The sequence below is a fragment of the Dermacentor variabilis genome, chromosome 7, assembly GCF_050947875.1.
Source record: "Dermacentor variabilis isolate Ectoservices chromosome 7, ASM5094787v1, whole genome shotgun sequence".
NCBI classification, from domain to species: domain Eukaryota; kingdom Metazoa; phylum Arthropoda; class Arachnida; order Ixodida; family Ixodidae; genus Dermacentor; species Dermacentor variabilis.
The window spans coordinates 53,242,930-53,267,350 of record NC_134574.1 but is presented as its reverse complement, the minus strand read 5'-3'; the positions used below and the strand labels follow the sequence as shown (position 1 = coordinate 53,267,350).

Sequence of the window (24,421 nt, the reverse complement as noted above, 5' to 3'; positions counted from 1 at the left end):
TTTCTGCATTCCCCATTATATATATTGAAGGTGGTTGTGAGTGACGTCGGTGGAGTGATAGCAGAGATAGGTTTTTTTTCACATTTAAGGACATTAGTCATGAATTACATCAGGTTAGTACGTGCTGAATGTCAGAGTGAAGAAACAAAATGTCAGCGGTGTTAGCAATAGGCCCGTAGATAACGCAATCATCAGCGAATATGCGAATGTTAGGACATATGTTAGCAGGCAAATCATTAATATAAATGGGAAAAAGAAGGGGGCCCAAGACGGTGCCATGAGGTACCCCAGATATAACAGAGGAATAAGAACATGAACATTTACTAGCAAAGACAAACTGCTGCAGATTAGTGAGAAAGCTGCATATCCAATTAAAAACATGTTCGTTAAGATTGAGACAAGAAAGATTTAGGAATAGTCGTTTGTGAGGAACTTTGTCAAACGCCTTTTCAAAATCGAGTGAAAGGGCGTCAATAGGAATGTTAAGGTCAATGCTAGAGGTAAGGTCGTTAATAAAGAGGGCTAGCTGTATTTCGCAAGACAAACCTTTTAAAAAGCCATGCTGGTTAGGGTGGAAGAAGTTGACGGACACTATAAATTTTATATTTTGAGAGAAAATTATATGTTCCATTAGTTTAGAAGTGATGCATGCGATAGATATTGGTCGATAATTATGGCGAGAAGATGAAGGCCCTTTTTTGGGGACCGGGATGACATTGCCTATTTTCCAGTCATGGGGTATAATGGTTGATGAAAGGGATTGCTGAAATATATGAGACAATATGGTGCTAGTTGCATGTGTTGTATTTTTTAACACTTTAGTATTAATTCTGTCAACACCAGCTGAGGCGAATAATTTCAAAGAGTCGATTATTTTGACAATACCATCAGATTTGCAGCTGAAGCCCGGCATAGGTGGAAAGTTAAAGTAAGGGAAATCGGGTAATTCGTTATCCGGTTCGTGGGTGAAAACTGAGCTGAATGATAAATTCAAAACTTCCGCAACGTCATGATCTTCAATTGGATTATTATCATCGTCACACAGTGTTATATTTCTGATGAAGTTAGAATTGATGCATTTCCAGAATTAACGTGGGTTTGTACATGTTGTGCATAAAACTGTTTATGTGCAATTGCATCCCGGATATATCCTTCAATGCGCACATGATGATCTGTTGTCGACCGCCCTTCTCTGAAGCTACACTGACAGGAATCGAGCATATTGTTGAGTTCAAGGAAATGTGTGGGTCTGCGATTAATCCTTTTTTTTTTTCAAAAAGCTTACAAAGGCGATCTATAAGAGCTATCGGACGATAACTTGCCGCCAAGGAAGGATCTTTACCCTGCTTCAGAACAGCAACCACAATCGCTTCTTTCCATGTGTGTGGAAGGTGTCCGGCAGCCCAAATAGTGTTGAAAAGTGTGAGTAGTGTAACTTGTATGTCAATGTGTAAATTTTTTATCATGTCACACATGAATCTGTCAGGTCCCTGTGGAATGCTCTTGCATGAGATTAAGGCAGCTCTCAACTGGGGAATACTGAATGGCCGGTGATACGCTTCGTCATGTCTGCATTTACGTACGAGTGGCTTAAGTTCTTCTATTTCTTTGTATTTAAGTAAGGATTGAGAATAGTGGATTGAGTTCGCCGCACGTTCAAAGTGGTCCCCAAGAGATTCTGCCTGGTCTTGCAAGGTATTCCCTTGGTCGTTCACCAAAGGCAACGGATGCATTTGTTGCCTTTTTAGCTTTCTTAAGCCATTCCACACTTTTGCCTCCTGCGTGTATGAATTAATGCCGGAGAGGAACCTCACCCAGCTGTCTTTGTTTGCCTGACGTCATGTCCGCCTTCCCTGTGATTTAATTTGTTTAGGCAGAATAGGATTACGGAAGCGGCAGCAATGGACCCACGTCGGGTGCGGAGAAGTCCAGAATGAGACGGATTTAGGGATGGTCGATAAATTTTTTTTTATTCGATTACCGATTAATCATTCAAAATTTTTAGCGTTTAATCCATTAATCGCTTTCGATGCAGGGTTTTTCATCGATTAATTGATTAAGCGAAATTTCTGCCGGGAAATTTCTGCAAGCTTGAAACACACTTATCTACTTTTGTAGGACTATATTTCAATATTTGAGATGTGAATCAAGCTTGAAACACACGTGTATAAACGTTTCATAAAGGATAATCTTTAACTTGTAAAAACTTAGCATAGTTGGCACTATACTGGCTTTGGAACAGAGAAATAATATATTGTAACGGATGCGAAAGGCAGGTACAACAAGAAAGAAGAGAAGACGAAGAGAACGAAGAGTTTGAGAGACCGGACTGCGCTACGATCACGCTAAAATCATCGTCCATCTCTTGTAAATAAAGCCATTTCTTCGCAACTCTTCGTCGAAATGCGAAAACACCCGTGTGCTTCGATTTAGGTGCACGTTAAAGAATCCCAGGTGGTCGAAATTTCCGGAGCCCTCCACTACGGCGTGCCTCATAATCAGAAAGTAGTTTTGGCACGTAAAACCCGACAATAATTAAAACTCTTCGTAACAGTTGTGGTGGAGGTGCGCGGCAATCGGCACCCAAAGACGGAGGCTGAAACACAAGTTCTTCAACGGAGCCGTCACCTTGCTGGACTCCCACCGAAGCCACCGTAGTTGAATGTGTCCCACGACGCAGACGAACAACGGCCCATTTCAACTGCTGCGCCGACCAGTTCCTTTCTACAACTGAGAGATGCGCGTCCCTTCGCCGGAAGATCGGACGAAGACGTCGAGGAATGGCTCATCAATTACAACCGGGTGAGTCCCGCCAACAAGTGGAACAGTGGTTCTAAGCTTTCGAACGTCGTGTTCTTTGTAACGGATACTGCGTTGTTGTGCTTCGACAATCACGAGGAAACGTTCACAACATGGGAAAGATTTCTTTCGGAAATCAAAGAGCGATTGGGCGACTCCTCAACAAAAAAGAAAAGGGCAGTACAGACGCTACTGCAACGCGCGCAAGTGCCAGGCGAAACATGCACGGCCTACATTGAGGCAGTGATAAAACCGTGTTGGATGGCGGACTCTGGAATATCTGAGGAAAACAAAAACGGGCACATCCTAAAAGGAATGAATGAATATTTGATGTTTAATGGCGCAAGGGCCAGGTATGGCCATAGAGCGCCATGCTAGTGTTATTGAGTTCGCAGTAGACTGATGAATCTGTGACTTTAATGTGCCGTGGTTGTAAAGGGGCCTAAAATAGTTGATGTATATTCCATAAAATCTACGAGTAATAAAATTATGGGAATGACTATTGACGTGTACTATGAACATAAGAATGCATAGAGAAAGAATGATGCAATATATAAAATACGTGAGATGCTAAAATTGTCTAGAGCACTGCTGCCTCAATAGAGCCCTTGAAACCCAAGGGCCCAGAGGCATGTGCTAAACAAAGAAAACTATCCTAGCGATATACTCTGGAAAGAGGATGCACTACGAAATGAATGGGCTTGTAATATGTAGCACAACATCTTTCAAGAAAGCGACGACTGCTTTGGTCTTAAAAAGCGGTTCTTCACCAAGAAACATAGCCGGATGCAGGGGAATACAATGGTGGTATGTAAAAGGAAAATGTTTCCTTCTGTCTCTTTCGGCTTTCCGGCACTCCAGGAAGAGATGGAGAACGGTCAGGCTTTCGCCACATGTACCACAGGTTGGAGGCTTGTTGCCGGTACGGAGAAAGTTATGAGTGCCGAATGTGTGTCCTATTTTTAGTCTAGTGAATAGGACGTCTGTTCTTCGTGTTTTCGTAGTTGGGTGTCAGACACTTAACTTGGGCTTAATTAGGTTAAGCTTATTACTCGTTTCTGCGTCCCACAAGCGTTGCCAGCGGCTTCACAGTTTGTTTCTTAGGAAAGGCTTCATGTCTGTAGCAGGGAGTGCAGCAGAACGAATGCCCTGCGATGCTATTGATTTGGCCATCTTGTCGGCAAGCACATTTCCCTCGTTTCCTCTATGGCCAGGAACCGAGCATATTACTACATGTCTATGTGACAAGTAAGGACGACGCAACGAGCTGCTATGGAAAGAATGATATATGTAACGTTAAGGGATAAGAAAAGAGCAGATTGGGTGAGGGAACACACGCGAGTTAATGACATCTTAGTTGAAATCAAGAAAAAGAAATGGGGGGGGGGGCATGGGGAGGAGAAGTAATGAGGAGGTAATGAAGACAACCGTTAGTCATTAAGGGTTACGGACTGGATTCTAAGGGAAGGGAAGCGTAGCAGGGGGCGGCAGAACGTTAGGTGGGCGGATGAGATTAAGAAGTTTGAAGGGACCACATGGCCAGAATTAGCACATGACCAGGGTAGTTGGCGAAGTATGGGAGAGGCCTTTACTCTGCAGTGGGCGTAGCCAGGCTGATGATGATGATGTGATAAGTTGATGTTACATAAGAGTGAGCAGAGTTCATTGAAGACAGGATTCGTATGCTTTTGTAAAGAAATGAGTGCTTTTAGAAGACTTAACGAGTCTGTGAATATGATTGCTCTGTCAAGTTTCAGTTTCTGTATATGTCTTACGGCAGACAGATGTTTACAGTTTCCTCATCGCAAAATACAACCCGGCTTCCATCACCGACATCATTCGGCAATGTCGCCCTTTCGAGCAACTGAAGACGAGATGCATCACGCCGAAGTTTGGCAGGCTAGGCAATGTGACGAGAGTTGCAAGCGTAGACAGCAACCAACCCCTCGTTCTTGCACCAACGATCCGACAAATAGTTCGGGAAGAGCTCAGCCTGTACGCGCAAGTGACACGTCGAGGCACTAATAGCTTCCGCCTACCACCAGGGTTCGACACAAACGTGGCATCCTTCTCCCCGTATCCGGCGGCGACGGGCACTGAGGATTATGAACTCGCGCCCCGACAGCAGCCACGTCTCTACGACAGAGGCCCTACGTATGACGCTCGGCCACAACGAGAAGAGCCATGTTTTTACCCCCGAGGACCTGTGACTTCTGTCAGGCCACGACAATAACAGCACCGACCCTACTGCCACGACGTGACTTATGACAGATATAACAGATTTCAGCGAGCAGAAGAGACACGTTATCCACATGACAACAAACTTTCTCGCCGCCCGCAGCAGCCTAGCATTCGTTTCTAGGGAGATGTTGTGAACCGCGACCATCCCGTGTGCTACAACTGCGGTTCCACAGGCCATATAGCTCGGCACTGCCGCCAAGGACATCAATCACGAAGGACACCATCGAGATTTTCGCCACCCGGAAGCCGTACTTCATATGACTTGCGGACGACCGATTTGCTTCCAATGGACCACTTCTCACACGAGACCAGACGCATCTGAGCGCAGTTTGACACCGCCAAATAACCGTCTCCGTCGCTCTCCGTCCCCTCAGCGCCATTCTTCCTCACTGCCGCCGGGAAACTAGCATCCGCGGCCAATGGAGGTGAGGTCCCCGGACGCTCTTTGCAAGACATACCTCTGCCTGTTGTGATGCTCTAAAACAAAGTGAATGTGTCGATTGACGTAATACCGGCCATGTCGTTAGTTGATACTGGGGCGACTGTGTCTGTGATGAGCCTCGCTTTCAAAAACCGTATAGGCCACAAAGTTATGTTTTCTTGCAACGACTGTATTACCTTTCGTGGAGTAGACGGCGACTGGCTTCATCCCCTTGGTGTTTGTGCTGTGAATGTTTTCTTTGCTGGGAAAGTGTTTGTTTCGGAATTCCTTGTACTTTCTCGTTTTTCGCCCGATATTGTTCTTGGTATCGATTTTCTTGATCAAGTGATTGCATCATCGTGGTGCCTGACGCCCATTCGTGTTTCTGCAACTACTCTTGACGGCGATTGTTTTGACCTTGTAGCTAGGCCTCTCCGCATAAACTGTGCTAAAAATGTACGTGATCCCTGCTCTGTCGTGCGCATGACGAAAGGAGTCGCCACATTGTGGGCGCTGAACTGTTCCGCCACGCCCGATGTCCTTCCTCGCGGTATGAAGATCGCTCTCTTCAATGAAGCAATAGCGGCGCTAACTGCGGACGTCTCTACTGCTTGCTCTCCTTGCGATAATCGCCATTCTGAAGAGTTAATGCTTGGCATGATCAGCAAAACTCTCTGTACATCGGAACGAAAAGCACTAGTACAGGTCCTTGCCAGGCACGGGGCTTCATTCGACTGCACGCATGGAGATACACCCCTTCATTTACCGTGGTCCCGCGCTCGTCACAGAATAGATACCGGCTCAGCACACCCCATTCACCAGAAGCCGTACCGAGTGTCATCTTGCGAGGGCGAAGTTATTGCAGAGCAAGTCAAGGAGATGATGAACAAAGGTGTCGTCCAAGAGTCGTCTAGTCAATGGGCAGCCCCAGTAATCCTGGTCCGAGAGAAAGGTGGCTCCTGGAGATTCTGCGTGGATTATAGATTTCTAAACGCAGTAAGGAATAAGCATGTGTATCTACAACCGCGAATCGATGACGTCATGATTGCCTACACGCTGCTTCTTACTTCTCAACACTTGAATTGAGATCGGTGTATTGGCAAATACCTAGGGACCCTGCCGACAAGGAAAAGACCGCTTTCGTGACTCCAGATGGCCTATTAGAATTTAACGTTATGCCTTTTGGCCTTTGCAATGCTCCTGCCACCTTCGAAAGATTCATGGACACAGTACTACGTGTTCTAAAGTGGGAGATATGCATGTATTACATCAATGGTGTTGTAATTTTTGGCCGCACGTTTCAAGAACATAAGGAATGCCTCAGCCTTGTTCTCCACTGCACCGAGAAAGCTGGACTGGTTCTAAACTAAAAAAATGTCAGTTCGGCGAACGTCAAACACTGGTCCTGGCACATTTAGTCGACAAGGATGGCGTCAGACCCGATCCTCGTAAGATTCAAGCGGTGAGCTCCTTGAAGCCACCGCCGTCAGCACGAGAACTCCGCTCATTCATTGGCCTATGTTCGTATTTTCGTCGTTTTGTTCCCCGGTTTGCCGACATCGTTCACCCGTTGACAAGTATTTTACGACAAAATGCGTCCTTCAATTGGGTACAGAGTGTGACGCACCATTCTCTCAACTGAAGTTTATACTAATGTCACCACCCCTCGTGCGTCATTTCGATCTATCTTGCCAGACTGAAGTTCACACTGATGGTAGTGGAATCGGGATAGGAGCGGTGCTTGTACAACGTCACAGTGGCGCAGAACATGTTGTCGCATATGGCAGCCGTTGCCTGAGCAAATCTGAACGCAATTATACGGTTACGGAACAGGAATGCATGGCAGCTGTTTTCGCCATACAAAAGTTTCGATGTTATCTTTACGGTAGACAATTCAAGATTATCACCGACCATCATTCTTTATGCTGGCAGCTGTCCGTTTGCGTGATCCCTCTGGTCGCCTCGCCCGCTGGGCGCTGTGCCTCCAGGAATACGACTTTGTGGTATCTTACAAGAGTGGCCATCGTCACGCTGACGCAGAATGCCTCTCTAGGACTCGTCTTGCGACTAGCGGCTGCGATGCTGAGAATTTTGACGGCTGTCTCGCTGCTGTTACTTCCACGTTCCCTGACGCGGCAGGCTTTCAGCGAGAACAACGGAATGATCTTACCCTCGATCCCCTTTTTGTCGGCGGCCGTACTTCTCAAGGCAGCGGTCGTGTTACTGCCCGTAATAAGTTGCTCTACAAAACTAATTACTCCCGGCATGGAGCGCTTTTTCTGCTTGTTGTCCCCGAGAGTCTCCGCTCCGGCGTTTTACGCGCCATGCATGACGATGTGACATCCGGCCATTTCGGCTTCGTGCGAACGCTACACCGCATGCAGGAGTGCTTTTACTGGCCGAAGATGTACGAATCAACGAAGCGCTATTCCGCTAGTTCTGAAACGTGCCAACGTCACAAGCGACCGACCACCGCAGCCCCGGGTCCCCTTCGGCCATTGACATCGCCCAGTACGCCGTTCGAGCGTGTAGTCATTGACCTTTTGGGTCCATTCCCGTTATCTAACAACAAGAACCGTCCGATAAATGTCTGCGTAGACCATCTTACACGGTGTGCAAAAACTGTAGCCATACCGTCTTCCACCACTGCTTAGGTGGCGATCTTCTTGCTGAGTTCCGTGGTCCTTCGTCATGGCCCACTTTAAGAAACTTCTCACATCGGTCGCGTCGCAAGCCAAGGACAGGTCACTGATCGTTGCCGGGGACTTCAACGCGCACAACACCGTCTGGGGCTACGCCACCAATGACAGGAAAGGAATGAACCTTGCCGAGTGTGCGGACACCCTAGACATGCAACTCATCACGGACTCAAGGTTTCCGTCGCGCAGAGGCAACTCGGTTCAGAGGGACACCACCCCGGACGTGACGTTCCTCAGAAACGCAGACGGGTCGTGGGACAACCTGCAAGAGGACCTTGGCAGTGAGCATTACATCCTAGAAATCAACGTCCGCATCACACCCACTTCTCCCAAGAATTACACCTACGTCGACTGGGACCTCGTCAGAAGATTGAGGGCAATGCGGAAAAACAAGGAGAAACCTTCGAAGAGCTCCTGAAAAGTGTGCAAATTACGGTGGCCAATGCCACTAAAGAAATAACCGTGGATCTGGAGGTGCCAGCTATGGATTCCAGAATCGCACATCTCCTGGAGGCCAAGAACACGCTAAGAGAAAGAAGGAAACAGCAGAAGCTAAACAGGAGGCTGAGGTCTAAATTAACAAAAATCAACAAAGAGATCGAAGAACACCCCAGAAAGTTTAATGCGCAGCAATGGGACGAAGTGTGTAATGAGCCGGATGGTAAAATGAGAAGGGGCAGCAAGTGGAGCCTTCTTAAGAACATATTCGCCGACGACAACAAACCGACCAAGAGTTATGCCCGACTAACGATCGAAAGGCTCGTCTATCTTCACACGAAAGAAGGCACGAGTCCGCGGGACTTTGCTGACGCCCTGGCAGAAATCTACCTACCAGTAGAGCGAAAATCTGTCCCGTGGGACGACCCGACACGCGAGTACAAGGGGACGCTTCAACTATCGCTGGATCGTCCTTTCGAAGATTCGGAGATTGTGCATGCCCTTCGTGACCTAAACGGACGCTCGGCCCCCGACGCAGACGGACTAACAAACAAACTACTCAGAATCTAGATGACAAAGCCACACAAATCATTACGAGCAAATTTAACGAGGTATGGGCTGAAGGCCGGGTGCCGGACGAATGGCGAACTGGCAATGTAGTCCTCATCCCCTAACCCGGAAAACCGCTTCATGCAGAGAATATGAGACCCATCTCTCTTACCTCGTGCCTCAGGAAGGTCGCAGAACATGCCATCCACAATAGAATTAGAGAGCACATTGAAGAAAACGGCCTATTCCGCCACAATCTCATAGGCTTCAGAAAATCACTGTCCACACAAGACGCCTTGCTACTCATCAGGAACGCCGTCATAGACAACAAATCCAGGGATGTAAAAGGCATCCTGGCGCTCGACCTAACCAAGGCCTTCGACACGGTCAGGCACGAGCACATCCTCAGTGAAATCTCGACTTTAGATTTCGGAGTAAATTTCCACAATTTCGTAAGATCGTTTTTGGATAACCGAACGGCCACCATAAACGTCGGACAAATCAGAAGCAGAAAGCACATGCTAGGTAACATCGGTACCCCGCAAGGGCCAGTGCTTTCGCCACTTCTTTTCAACATCGCAATGCATGATCTCGCAAACAAACTCTCGAAAGTCCCGTGGGTAGAGCACGCGATTTACGCCGACAACATCACCATATGGTCCACGAGCGGCCCGCTAGGCACTCTGGAGCAGAACCTACAGCAAGCGCTGGACACCACGGAAGCGTTTCTTGCAATCACGGGACTGAAGCTCTCCCCCAGCAAATCGCAGCTCCTTCTGTGCAAACAAGGCCCCAGGCTGAAACAGCCCCTTAGCTCCCTCCCTGTTCACCTACACACCAGGGACGGAAGAAACATCCCCAGGTGTAACACAATCAAGGCCCTGGGCATGGTCATTGGGGCTTACAGCAATGACAACGCGGAGGCACTAAAACGCATCACAAAGAGCACCCTCAGCTTCACCAGGGTCATACCACGGGTCGCCAGCAAAAGGCACGGACTGAAAGAGGACAACCTCATGAAAGCGTTTCACGCCTTCCTCATCAGCCCCGTAACCTACACCGCCCCCTTCCTCAACTGGAGGAACACGGAGCTGAATAAAATTGATACACTAATCAGAACGGGATTGAAAAAGGTCCTAAGCCTCCCTAGAAACACTAGCACGGAACGACTCCTCCAATTGAGGCTACACAACACGGCAACTGAACTCTTTGAGGCACAGCGAAACTCCCAAGTTAGTCGGCTCTCACTCACAAGGGCGGGCATCGACATCTTACAAGAAGCAGGCATACAGCCCCTCTTCATGCCACCAGAGAAGTCACAACTATGCACAAACGCCAAGAGATCAACAACCGTTGATCCCATCCCACGAAACATACACCCCACCCACAACGCAGGACGTAGAAAAGCGAGAGGGAAGGCAAGGTCTCTGTGGTGGACGCCCATGGCTCACTCGTCAACGCAGCCACGGTAGTTACCAACTTCACTCACGAAGCAGAATAAATGGCCATCGCGGTGGCCCTTCGAAGCTGCAAAGGAGCGTCAGTCATTTACTCGGACTCAAGAACAGCTATTAGAACCATCTCGTCGGCCCTCGTCTCTAGGAAAGCAGCTACGGTTATCAACGCTATCTTCTTGCACGAAACGGGAGGAGACAACCTCACGTCCCCACACATCACATGGTTCCCGGCCCACATGGGCAATATTTCCGGACCTCCTGACTGTAATCCGACCGAGCGGGCACACCAACTGGCGCGAGAGCTCACATTCCGCGTCTGCGGTCCGCCCTCTCGCTTCAGCCCAGCCTGGAGGGACCTAGACAACAAAGACCCGCTCGTATCATACCACGAAATCACTTCAAATTATAGGTTATCACGAATTTTTCCTCCTCCTCACCCAAAGCTCAAAAAAGCACAGGCCGTCACTTACAGTCAGTTGCAGACTAGGACATAAATCATACCAACAACACTAAGCAGGATCAATCCTGACCTACCTACTGAATGCCCACGCTGCGGCCACGAATACAACAACTTCGAACACATGCTCTGGCTGTGCCCTGCCAACGCGAGCACAGACTTTCCCGACCAGTCTTCCTGGGACTCAGCGCTCAGAAGCACAGAGCTCATCGCTCAGCTCAAGGCTGTCCAGAGGGCCCGGGCCGTCGCCGGAGGACTCTGCCTACCGGCCCCGATCTGGGTGGAGCCGCCGGATTGATTTCCCCTCAGGACCTAAATAAAGTTCTAACTCACTCACTCATGGCCCACCACGTGTCATCATCAGCGATGGTGTTTGCCAGTTCACTGCTGATGTCATTGAAGAGTTACTTTGTTTGTGTGCACTTCACAGTCCCATCATTCCACACCGTATCATCCACATAACAATGGCCTCGTTGAAAGGACAAACAGAACACTGACCAACATGCTTGCCATGTACGCCTCCTCCAATCATAACAATTAGGACTACGTGCTGCCCTTGATCACTTGCGCATACAACACGGCGAAACACGAAACCACGAACTATAGTTCATTTTATCTCCTGTATGCGAGATTACCGCGAAGCCCTCTGGAGACTTCCTTACCCTTCGCTCTGCAGAATGACGATTCTGTATCGAAGACTTTTTGTCTCGTCGAAGGAGCGCGTCGAATGGCACGTCTTCGTACTGTGGCCTCGCAAAGTCGTTCGAAAGAGCGATACGACGGCCGTCACGTACAAGTATTGTTCGAAAAAGGTGACTTGATCCTTCTTTGGACACCGCAACACAAGCGTGGATTCTGCCAAGTGTTCTTGTCACAATATTCAGGCATATTTGTAGTTGTGGACCGCCTGACCGAACTGACTTACGTCACAGCTCGCCTCCTGGTTAATGGTCGGCGATCAAGCGGAACACAGCTGACTCACATTGCTCGCCTGAAGCCTTTCTACCCTGCTTGTCCATCCTGACTCACCCCACGGGCTTCATCTGCTTGCGGGGTAACGTAACGGATACTAAAAGCAGGTACAAAAAGAAGGAAGACAAAGAGAACGAGGAGTTTGAGAGGCCGGACTGTGCTACGATCACGCTACGATCATCGTCCATCTCCTGTAAATAAAACCATTTATTCGCAACTCTTATTAAGTATATTATAAAATGGCACTTAGTGCAGAGTCATATAGTATACATGGGACTGGTGAATACTTCTACGGTACATTTAAAAATGAAATAAGAAAAATTAGAAAATTGAAAGCTGTAGTGCCACTGAAATGTTCAAGAAATCGCAATATACGCAGTGGAAAAGAAAATTCCTGGTTTAATATGTTAAACCACATGACGTTTTCTGCAGAGCGAAGCAATGCCAATTGCCTGGGACATTTGTGTGAAACCGACACCATCACTGAATGGCCGCACACCAGAATGCGAGAATCGATGCTTGAACGCTATAGATTTGCCGCAATCAACATGAACTCTATGGCTATGTCAAATATATGCTCCAAACTAGCGGGCAAGCTGTGTCACGTCTTTAGTAGAGTGGGAGACGACGATCAACGACTGGGTCATTAGAATATGTCTTGAATCGCGAGGTCATTGCAAGCCGCCGGCTTCGGGTGGCGTGGTGCCGTGGTGGCGTGCGCGGTGTTGGGGAAAAGAGGGGAAGCGCTCGGCTCGGCGTCACTCGGGACTTGGGAAAAACAGTCGGCAGTCGCTCTACCACAGCTGCACAGTCATTCCTCGTGCGCCACCATTGCAGCATGATTTGAAAATTTTTGCGCCACTGATGTCGAACTGTCGAGAACGACTACTCGAACAGTCCTAATCAATTAGGTCGGTTAAACGAAAGATGGACATCGATGAAGATTATTTGCTTATTATTCGATTAATCGATAAATTCAGAGGGATGAATCGGCGGTAAACGCGCACAGGTTATGTCAACACAAACACTGCGTAGCTTGTGACAACTTCACCTGATCGGCCAGGCACACCGATCGGTGAATCAATGGTTTGTGGCACACCTTGGCGACTACCACCGATGTTGATGCTGTTGCAAAGTCTATGCCAGGCAGCCGCGATGCTTTCAGTTTCAGATTAAATTGATTCACACGTTAATTGCCTGGGTTGAAAGGAATAAAGGCCTGACTAAGGTCCCTCCACCCATACATTTGCTCAGAAGCAGTGAGAACAAAAAGAAAAAAAAAAACAATGGCTTTATATTATAACAAGTCAAAAAATCGTTCAAAAAGCAGAAGAAACATCGCGAACAGGCATCTTAAATTGTGTAACAGAATCACAATAATGCAACAGCAATAACCCATAACACGCGGTTTGGTGCGCGTTTAGAAGTGGTCGCATTAAAGAGGATATAATTAATAATTGGTTGCGTCGGCAGCTATGTTACCAAGCAAAACTATTCGAGACAGGATTTCTTTTTCAAAGTTCAACGACTGAGCTGATGTCGTTAGAGGTGACAATGTTGATCGTAGAGGATAGGCTACCTTGGAATGAATATTTAGTGCTCACCAGTCGGAAATGTGGGATGCAGCGACTGTTCCGACAACCATGCCAGCGAGGTAGATGCTCTGGGAAGAAGAAACCATCCACCTGTTGCTGCACACCATGTTCCACTGCAAAAGAAGGGAGCACCGTTTAAAATCAGAAGGTGGTCTGAAAAGGAGGTTCTTCATGTCCCCAAAATACATTTCTGGCTGCATTTGCAGCATGTGCAGCGCCGTGACCTCTGTTTGTCGAAAGTCGCGCGATAAGTGCTTTGATGATGATGCATGGTTTTCTCTAATGGTGCAAAAGCCAATTGTGACCAAAGAGTGCCAGAACAATGTTCCTAATGCTGTGAGGTAGCCCTATGTAAGATGGTGCATGTAGCATGGCTGTAAATTGGCCTAACGTTACCGCAAAATTCCTTGTAACCATGCAATAAAGTATGGGGGTGCACACAGTGAGGCGTTAAATGCTGAAGAGTTGACAGTGGATGCAGATAAACAAAATCAGAACAATGCGTGTGAATGATCATGGGATAGTCTAAATTCGTGTCCATTTATGCAAGACTTGTAGTTGTCGCTTGGCCTCACAATAGTCATACACATGTCGAAGCAGGTGCCGTGACACCAGCGACAGTTATGAGGTGATAGAAATCCCTATTTTCCATGTAAAAGGGAGCGTTGCAAAGATGTGACAGTAATTTGCAATGTGCCAACTTCACTGATGCATGCAATCGCAAGTGGTTCTCTTCCAATGAACAGCGCAGTATGTAGCGGAATACGCTACTTTAAACCGGAGGAAAATGTTTCATTCTGTGATTTTCTACGTCATCGCATTGTATTAGGACATGAGCATTTGCACAATTTTGTTGCAGGTTGGGGGTTCATTTCCCGTGAGAAGGTGAGAGTGCGTCCTAAACGTATGTCCTATTCGCAATCGGGTGAGTGCCATGTCAGTTTGAGTTCCTTGTTTCCACTGACACAGTTACCTATTTCGAACTTTACCAAGCGCAGTTTATTTCACGCTTCTTTATCCCAGTCTTGCTTCCGGCATTCCTTCAATTTCGTATACAGGAAAGCTTTTATAACGAAGACTGACACTGTTACGTTGCTGGGCGCGGCTCCAGGGGGGACGGATGAAGCATTACGATCAACGAGCATATTGCTTTCAAATCATCTACGCCCAGGCACCTAACACTACGTTATGTGGTGGTTGGATATCTGTACCATGCACAGCTGTGAGTAGAGTTCATTCAGTACAGGTTTTTTCTACTTCTTCACTGTTTTATAGTCTCGGTTTCAAGGATTTCACAGTCTGTAATTTATACCTCTTCTAAGCCTTTGTTTTCTCATGTATTTCACATTCGACATTATTATATAAGCCTCGGCAACAAAAATACTCATTTGTGGATTTAGAACCCCTGATAACTCATAAGACCACCCAACATCGGTAAAGGACACTTTCCTAGGAGAGGAATTAGGTACAAGTCTGATAAGCCTAGATGGTCCAAATTTGTCCTCGACTACGGCGTGTCTCGTGAGCAGATGGTGGTTTTTGGCCGTCAAATCCCATAACTTAACTTTAGATTACCCAGGATATTTCTAAACGTCCGTATAAAATTCATGGCAAAGGTATTTTGATTGGATTTCTAGGAAGTGCCTGCGTATTAATGCATCGGGAGCGTGTCTAAATGTTGATATGTCTACTTGTTTATCTTTTTCCGGTGACCGCTTTTCACAGGCTCACAAATGTTATTTGAATTTTCTCGAATGATATCGATGGTTCTATCCGTGGTCTGCTGTCACCGAAGTTTGTGTAATTTGATTGTATGCGCAACGCGAATTATGTAGTACTTTCTGGAAGGCAAGTGGGCACCATCGATAACGATGGGACCATCGCCGACTCATGTATAAAAGCCGACCTGCAATACCGGCTGATAAGATTTTCGACGATCGCCGACTCTGCTCGCCGCTATGGCGCTCTTGCATTGCACAGGGGGCGCTGCGAAAATGGAGCTAAAAAGCGTCCTCTGTCCTGAACTGGGTAGTACCAAGCTCGGTCGTCTGCTTCGGAAAGCACGTTTACAATATGGACCCGCCACTTTCTGTTTTGTTGTACCACGGCTTATAGCGAATATCGGGCGCCGAAGATTTTTTCAGGGGTGGCCTCAAGGGGTGTCTGGCGAGGAAAAACGCTGACAAGAAACATATTTATCTACAAGAATTGCTACGCCTCCGGACGACGCCGTATACCATGCTGGCGGTCTCTGCGAAAAATGGCGTAATGCCTCAGAAAGTTTGTCTCCTGATTTGAGATGCGTTTCCTGAACAGCACCTTCGGACTATATTTATAAAGGAGCAATTCAACGTCATCGAGGTTATAGAGAAGTTCCCTAACGTTCCACTGCAATGTTTGCGTGTGCGTAAAGAAAAGAGGTTTGCGCTGTGTATTTAGGGAATGTAAATCACCTTGAAAACTCCTTGTCGAGCCCTGTGATGTGGGATTTTTTTTTAGCGATCGCGAAAATGTCGCCGCTCCTTAGGTGCTGGCGGAGCCGTCTGGCTGGTTGTTGCGTCCATCACCTCTTGTGAAGAGCTGTGTTTGACGTGAAGGCCTCGACACGTCGGGCGTAACCTTCAAGGTCTCAAGCCCGGAGGTCGATGACCCTTCTGCTGGGCGGCGGAGCAGCGCTAACTGCAGCCTCCGAGGGGACAGCTCGCTTCGTGTGGGCCGGAGAGCCACTGGAAGTCATTGTGTTGCTGCCCCCTGTTGTGCCACATGGGCAGAGCTGGTCTGCCGCAGGTACGCACGCCCACGTGGCTCCTTGAATGGATATGCTCTCTTCTACTTTAATTGTAACTATTCCTTTATTTTTCATGACGGCAGAACCACTACTATGCGGCGTGCTCCTCATCAGAGTTCACACAGCACTGCATTTTGCACAAGTCTGATGGCCTCGGCATATCTGTGAACTGTGGCTGAATCGCTGGCACTTTAAGCATCTCAGAGGATTTGGGATATACGGCCTCACTCGGATCTTCACGTACCCTCTCTCTGTAGTGTCGGGCAGGTTGCTTCAGCCAAATGTATTAGGTGTTTGGTATAGACCTCTTTTTCGTCACGCCTGACTTTAATTCTATTCACAATGATCACATTGTGGTCATTGGAACCCTCTAGAAGTTCGGCTTCGTCAATTCCATACGATCATCATCGGAAACGACACCTCTAATTGTGTTCATGGTACGATGTGGGGTAGCTGTCACCGAGATATCCCCGAATGACACTAGCTTAGGGAAGATTTTTCATGTTGCTTTATCACGGAGTTCTCGAAGCAGATCGTCATCTTGGATACTATATAGCCCGTACCAAGAGTTTCGGTAAGATATTTTGTAACTACGAAAGGTGAGATCATTCTTACTGTCTTATCTGGTTTCTGGAGATGAGTTACATAGTATCACGGAAAGCTTTCTTTTTGTCGTCCAAAAAATTGAACCACTTCATCGGTGCGCCCTCTTTTTTGAAGGCCATCAGGCAGTGAGGGCAAGGAACCAGCCATAGGTAAACGTGTAGTTTTCGGCAGCAACGCCAGCCATCTACCATGCAGCCCTACACGGGGACGTTGCAGGGCGTGTAAAAATGCGTCTTGCAAACTCCAGCTGTACGTTACCACTGTAACCAAATATGACATAAGCTAGGTTGGCTACTCATACAAGGTTAACCCTTGCTGTCTGGAAGATCGGAAGTAATACACAAGTGAGTAGAAGACAGGAAAAATGGAATGTAAGAGAAAAAGACGAAGATTGAAGATGAGAACAGGAAAACTACAACTACAAATTTCCCCCGGGTGGTTCACTCCTGAGACCAGCCGCCTGCGCACGCAGACGCCCATGCGGGGTGTCTAAGAGCTGCGGGGTGACTAAAAGCTACTAAGAGTTGGTCTTCAGCAACGAATGGGCCCCGCAACTAGATTGCGCAAGAGCACGTGACCTTTGCAACTACGCCTCTTTATCGACGACGGAAGTCCCACCACTATCGACCACAAAAGCAGGCGAGAGAACCAAATAACCTTGTTCACTGTAAAGGACTGAGGCATCATGTGGGAAGTCTGGGGTCTAAACAAAGGATACCTGACTCAGCAAGCCTCGGCCAACGACTACCGTGGTACTGCTACTTCTGTACTGCGGGCCGGCAGGGTGGGCTTACAATGCCCCTGTGAAGACGACGCTAACATCCTGAGAATGACTGCGCCATGCTACCATATGGCTGCCCGCCTATTGTTACACAGGATCCGACGTTGTGACTGGGCAACAAGCGGTCCATGCCAGGTTTCCAGATACGTTAATTTCTTTCAAAAACACTAGACAGCAACACTGAATCAGTTTAGACTCATGAAACATTCTTTCAAAACTCGGTTTACGTAAATTTTGAGGTAATATATTGAATATTTTAAAGGAAAGTGAAGGTAAGCTATCACTTTTTTTTAAATGTCGCGCATAAACTTTTTGGCCTGCGCGCCTATACGACGTCGTGGCTTTCAAAGCACTTTCTCGTATTTGCGTCATTGCGGTGCAGTAAACTAGCTGGAAACTTCCCATGTTCTGTCTTGGGCTTCCTTATAATACTATGCAGCCCATATATGGCTGTAAAGGCTTACTAGGCCCAAGCAGACGCCGTTAAAGTTCATGTAGTCACGTCGAATAGGTCCGGCAACTTCAGGGCGCAGTCGCCACCCATCTTCCTTTGTCGCGTGTGTTCAAGTGTACCAATCCTCCCCTCACGATAAGAGTGTCTTCTTCTTCTTGTCGTAAAAGTGTATGTTATTAATACAGCTCAAATAACTTTGTTTTAACTTCGCTTTAAGGGGTACTGGCATTACATTTCCGACTTCACATTTTCCCGCTAGTAAAGGCTTTCGATCACGAAGCCGTATAAATAATACTGTGAAGTCTCGGGGTGCCCGCAACATTTTACAACATTAGCTTTCCGATGACCAGTTTCCGCTTCACCTCTCAATTTGTTTTCCAGAAAGGGTGCCTAGATGCACATGACCTACGTCGTCCGTTTGAAAACAATAGCATTATAGGCAGACTTAGCCAGCTTGGGAGGTTTCACGTTCCTCTGACGAAAAATATGGGCCTATTACGAAGGCAGCGAAGTGAAGCACAACGTGTCAAAGTGTCAGCTATCATGAGGCAAAAATGCGAGAAATTGACGCGAGACAAGCGTGCGCGAAATTACGACCTAATATTTAGAGCATTGAGCTTCTGTGCTGGAAGACAGAAGTTCGATCCTAGCTTCCGTCGTGCAATTCTTTGTAGCATTATAGGCTGACTTGAACTACCTTGTAACAAGCAACAGAAAACTCGAAGTGTGCTCGGCTTATGCGAGCGCGTCACAGTGTGCACAAAATCGTAAGTTTGCAAGAGAAACCAGGTATATAGACGTAACTTTCATAACTGCCAGTGTTCTAAGTCGCCCGTGACGCACGCGGTGCTGCCACGACGTCACAATTATCACATTCTAAGTTAGCGGTGCTACGTTCTCGCCTAGTATTTATCAGAAACTAATTATTGTAAAAGGACTACAGAGAGAGGGAACAATATTTGACAGTTGTATTTCATTCATTAAAGCTTCACTTCAAAGTACGTAGCTACAGCCATTTGAACGCGACCTCGAAAGTTGCCGCCAGAAAGCCGGTTAGGAGAACTAAAGTTCAGGACAAAGAAAGATCTGATCTCTTCTCAAGACGTCATGCAGAGCTGTAGAGATTTTTGCTCTGTAAACTCCAAACGGAGAGCTCTACTTGTGTGGCTTGGTCTGGGTGCTTGAGAACAGAACGCTATAGGTGAAAGTACGACAGTGCTGCCGTGTGCAAGCAAGATAAACGATGGAACATATTTTAATAACGTGTATTTTTTTTTAACACAAATGCACGAGGATAGTTGAAACCTTACCAGAACCCAATGTTGCTTAAATGACGCCTGGGGAATAGCAATATGGGAAATACAGAGATAAGCAATGGCTGTAGAATTAACTGAGAAAGCCGGCCTGTGAAGCAAGAATGAAATTTACAGAACTTTTAGATGCAGCCGATGAAAGTAAGTTTATAACGCACCATACCTCTTCAGTGACCGTTTTGCCATATACACTGCGGTCGTAGACCCAGGATTCGCACGGTTCGCTGGCATTGGTTCCAGCTAAGTGGAAACATTGCGCCGTATTGTTCGTCCATATTTCGTGACCGCCATCGCTGGATGTCGCCACAGTCTCATTCAATGCGTCGGCACAGCGGAATTCAACTGCTGACGGTGCCACGAACACTGGCATCATCAGGTTCCACGTGACAGGCAAGCCTCGGATAAAGGCGAACACGAAGATGACCACGTGACAGCGGGACAGCTTGTCCAGCACGGTGTCTACTGAGGCGGCAGCCATGTGCAGGCACTGAAACAGACGACGGCAACCTGGGGTTATTTACCATGCACCTAAACATCGTTGGAAAAGCGCTTTTGCATTCCACCGCCGACGAACCATGCCCTTTAACCGAGTCCGCTAGCTTACCCTCAGCCGAATACCAGCGGCACTGAGACACAGCACAGAAGTATCGCGCTATGTACAACTCATACGTTGGTAGGTGAGGATGTGATTTGCTTTTGCGCCTGTGTTCAGCGCCTTACCTGACACTTCACCTCCAAATCTTCCCCATAATACCTTACGTGACGCGAAAGCACGATGACAGTGCCACTGAAGCAGTGGCCGCGATATTAAGGGAAGTTTCGCAGGAAGTAGCAGACTTACACATGAGAAGCAAGTTGTACATTTGACATACACATAAGCAATGCAAAATGACACCAACCTACTTAATAGGTGCACACATAGCCCTGTTGAATTGACCAGCCCACCGTTCATGGTCATAGGGGACGCCACATTAATTAAGGTGTACAAGCCGTTTTAGAGCAATAATCACGTGGCACAGGTGGTATACAACAGCACGAAGTTACGCCACAAGGGGTGGCAATAATGACACTTCCAAAATGTACAAATACCAATACAGCGATTCTACCTCAAAAAATAATTAGGTGTATATTGCAGAACAGTGATCTTGTAACCTCGACACCATCTATAGAGTCCAAAGCTTCACACACCGCCCTTTTCCGCGCGCCAACTCGGAGATAGCGGGCAATAAAGCCGAGACCTCTGCCACTATGCAACTGGTTCAACGCAGTCCGCCAACCGTTTCGGTAGCTCAATGGCGATGGCGCATTGCTGAGCGCGAGGTCCGAACTCGGCCGGAACGGAAGAACGCTCCAGTACCGTAAATTTCGTGCACGCTAAAGAACCCCGAGTGGTCAGAATTAATCTGGTGCCCAAGGCCTCTCTGCAACGTTCTTCGTAAGGCTCTGTGGAAATTGGTGGACGGTAACGAAGACATTTTTGTTTTTTTCAACGCGGTCGTAATTCTACAGTTCAGCAGGCGGCGCGCTTACACCAATATTTATGTGGGCATCGCGTGCCGGTGTTTATCCACGACAATTCGGGTTTTGCTTTCTTTGTTTATGTATTTAGCTTCTTTTTATTTTCGTTGGTTGTTTTTGTTGGAGGCTCGCTATGCCGTTATTTTCTATTGATAATGGAAGTAAGAGAACGTAGCGAGGAATACAGAAATGACACATAAACTTGACGCTGCTGGTGTAACGGCCCTGGTGTTCCGCTAGAGCAGTGACGGCGCCGCCAAGGCGAGGCACTTCTTCGCAATGCTTCAGCAAGTGCTTGCAGGCACTTCGTGCTGTTTCTGTGACGCATATACGACGTGTGAAAAAGACAACACGACTACTGGTTTTCAACACTGTGCACGTGCCGCACACGCTGTACAGCGTCTAAGTCGGCAGGTGCCCAAAGCATATTCCACATTGCTGCGACAATCAGTTGCCTCGCCTAAGTTTATGACCACGTTCCACGCTTTCGCCACGGGCGCTCGCTGCTTAACTTGATTCTGTATGAGTAGTTCGAAAGTCTAGCGGCAAACAAAATTTCCCATCATCCTTTTTCAAGCCTCATCGCTTAATTGATCGTTCTTCCTTGGTGTTCTCTCATACTAAACAAAAAAATTGCAGATTTTATTTTTTGCTTGCTGGCAAAATAATGTGAAAGTTCCGAAAGGGGTCTCCGCACAATTGGTCCCAACTGCACCTTATTAAAGAAAAGTTTGGTTTTACATGCCGAACCCAAGTTATCATTATGACGCACGCCGTAGCGGGTGACTCCAAGTTCATGTGAGCCCAATAGGGTCCTTTAACGTGTGCTTAACTAAGTACACGAGCGTTCTTGCGTTCATGAAAAAGCGGTCAGGGTAGAACGCATGAGCCCGAGGCACGTGGCCCGAGGTCAGTAGCGCAACGCTACAGCGACTAAATCACTGCGGTGTTGAAGAAAAAGGACACATTGACATCGTGCAGCTTTCACGTCTACTATAGTACTGTTAACTGATAAGTTTGAACGTAAGAAGCCCCACAATAAAATACCCCCTCCCCTCCGAACAAAGCAAAGGCAAGGAAGAGAGCCGCGCGTTGCTGAAGTGGAATTTGTCTGTGCGGCCACATAAAAATATGGTGATCATTTTTTTTCCGCTTGGTGCGTCGAGCACCACCGTTATCGATGCCTTCCCTTCCAGGCATGTGAGCAAATCGTGATGCCGTGTAAGCTACTACAAAGTCAGCAAAATGGCAGAATAAATGCACGGCACCCATTTTTCATAGCACTACATCACGATGACACAATCTATTTAAACTCGCAGCACTTTCTTTTCAACCGCTGCCTTTTAGAGAACAATACGAGCGCAATGTACAATGCTCGTCACAGGAACGGTCGAGGTAATCTAGAAACAAAGCGAAGCTTCCATTGTTTTAATATCATGTGAAGTGAGCTTCTTTCCTTCTTACTTCGTTGACATGGCAGAAGACGTGGCATAAACGACCTTCTGGCTGCCCTGATCAGTTATTGAATTGAATCGTTATTTTATTATTGTGACAGTTCCATAAGAACAAGAACCTGCAGGACACGTTAGAACTTTAGTCTTGCGCATTTCATGACTTGTAGTGAACTGGGCGAGTTGGAAAAAGTTCGTTGTAAAGCAGGGCAATGAATAGACACGGACGAGAAGGGACGACACAAGCTCTGTCTTTGAACTGAAACTTCATTAAGACGTCATAGATGTATACATACAGCGCCACAAACCAAAAACAGCTGAACAAACGAGCTAAACTAACAACAAAACAAATTAAGCACTATATACGGGTCGTTACATAACATTCAAGTATGCACATTGACCCAGCGGTAAACTGATAGGCTGTTGACACGCACACTTCCGCTCGTGCTTCTGGATACGATAAGCTTCAGCTACCTCACGTGTACGCTGATCTTTGTCTGATGACGACGCCCGTGTTTGCTAAATCCGGTTAGCAACACCAGCAACGACAATGACTTGACGAATGGGAATTTGTCGTCTTTTAGTGAGCTGCACTGTTACTTCAGGCGGACATTCGCGCATCGGCCGGTCTGCCCAGTGAACAACTTGTGACATGAAAACGACATACAAGGCGCGAAGACGCATATTACTAAACATGCGCTAGCCTCATGACCTACCCTGCCTTGAAATTTTCTTTGAATAACCGCACAAATATTGGTAAGTTTCTTTTTGGCAAAAATACGAGGTGAACGTCGTATCTACTGGCAATCTTTTCGAGACACTTCATGCAGATGTGATGTAACTACATATTTGCGCTTCTTAAGAGCGTGGGTAAGCTGCTCAGTGCTCTTTTTTCCAGCGACTTTTATCTTTTATCCGTTTCGCTTTGTGGGATGCTACACAATCATCACATGCGATACTAGATTAAGTCTTACACTGCTGAAGCGAGCCTTGTGCAACGCACTCTCTCACGCGGTATTCTGTTTCTTTTAAAGCCACCGCGCAGACAGTAGCAAAGCACAGAAACCTGATGCAATACGTCAAAAAAAGCGCAGCTTCTCACTGTATAAAAGGCCCACTCACCTCGTTCACGTCCAGCCACAGCCTCGTCCGTGATCGTAAAAGAACGTGCGTCGCTGACGACCCGGTCGACAATACGTTTTATGGCTGCGCTCCTTGGGGCACTTTCTGTGCTGTCGTCTATCTAAACGTTATCGCCAGTCCTTGGTTTGTAACAGCGTGAACCTTGATTCAAAGCTAGCAGAACAGAATGACCCCGTTTCTGTCGTCTCTAGATCATCAATGCGGACAGGAGTTTGAGTGGCGACCAGGCGAAAGAAAACTGCAAAGTTAGGCAATGAATCACAGGGCGAGACGAGACACGAAGGAAACGTTGTTAAAAAAAATAGAAATATGCGACGCCCACGGATTTCGGTAGTCGGTTTAGGCAAAGCATAACAAGTGATCCAGAAGGCTGGCTGCGTCTGCTTTTAACAGCTTTGGCAGCTTTGCAAAAGCGTTTACGTGCCTGTGTGAGTGCACGTAATGCGCCTTTACGTTGTATTCGTTCGCTTGCTTCGTAGATTGCATTGTGCTGAATTGGTAGAGCTGCCTCTTGGAAGGAATCACACAGCTACGCTTTAGTGCCTGCAAACAGGTCCTGTGCCGCCCCGTTGCAAGAGCGCCTGATCGATTGCAGGCGGCATTCACCGGAGTGTCCATACTTGCTCATCTCGTACGGCAAAAAATTCCTAAATAGAGCGTTAAGCATGGAAACAGGAATTGAATCATTCCACGTCAACTGATCCAACCGCGAAGCTCGCAAGAAGTAATTTCTGTCAGC

The 24,421-nt window shown here is 47.2% G+C and overlaps 1 protein-coding gene across 1 annotated transcript in view; it reads right to left on the bottom strand.

Annotated features, from left to right (window-relative positions):
* The window catches only part of LOC142587439 (organic cation transporter protein-like), a 92,701-nt gene extending 68,967 nt beyond the window's left edge, over positions 1-23,734 (bottom strand). Inside the window, exons 1-3 of the mRNA XM_075698458.1 lie at positions 23,662-23,734; positions 19,734-20,057; positions 13,638-13,741 (exon numbers count right to left, since the gene is read on the bottom strand). Of these exons, the coding sequence (XP_075554573.1) occupies positions 13,638-13,741; positions 19,734-20,048 (419 nt within the window). The 5' untranslated portion in view covers positions 20,049-20,057; positions 23,662-23,734. The remainder of the gene's footprint in view (positions 1-13,637; positions 13,742-19,733; positions 20,058-23,661) is intronic.
* Between the last annotated feature and the right edge of the window lie 687 nt (positions 23,735-24,421).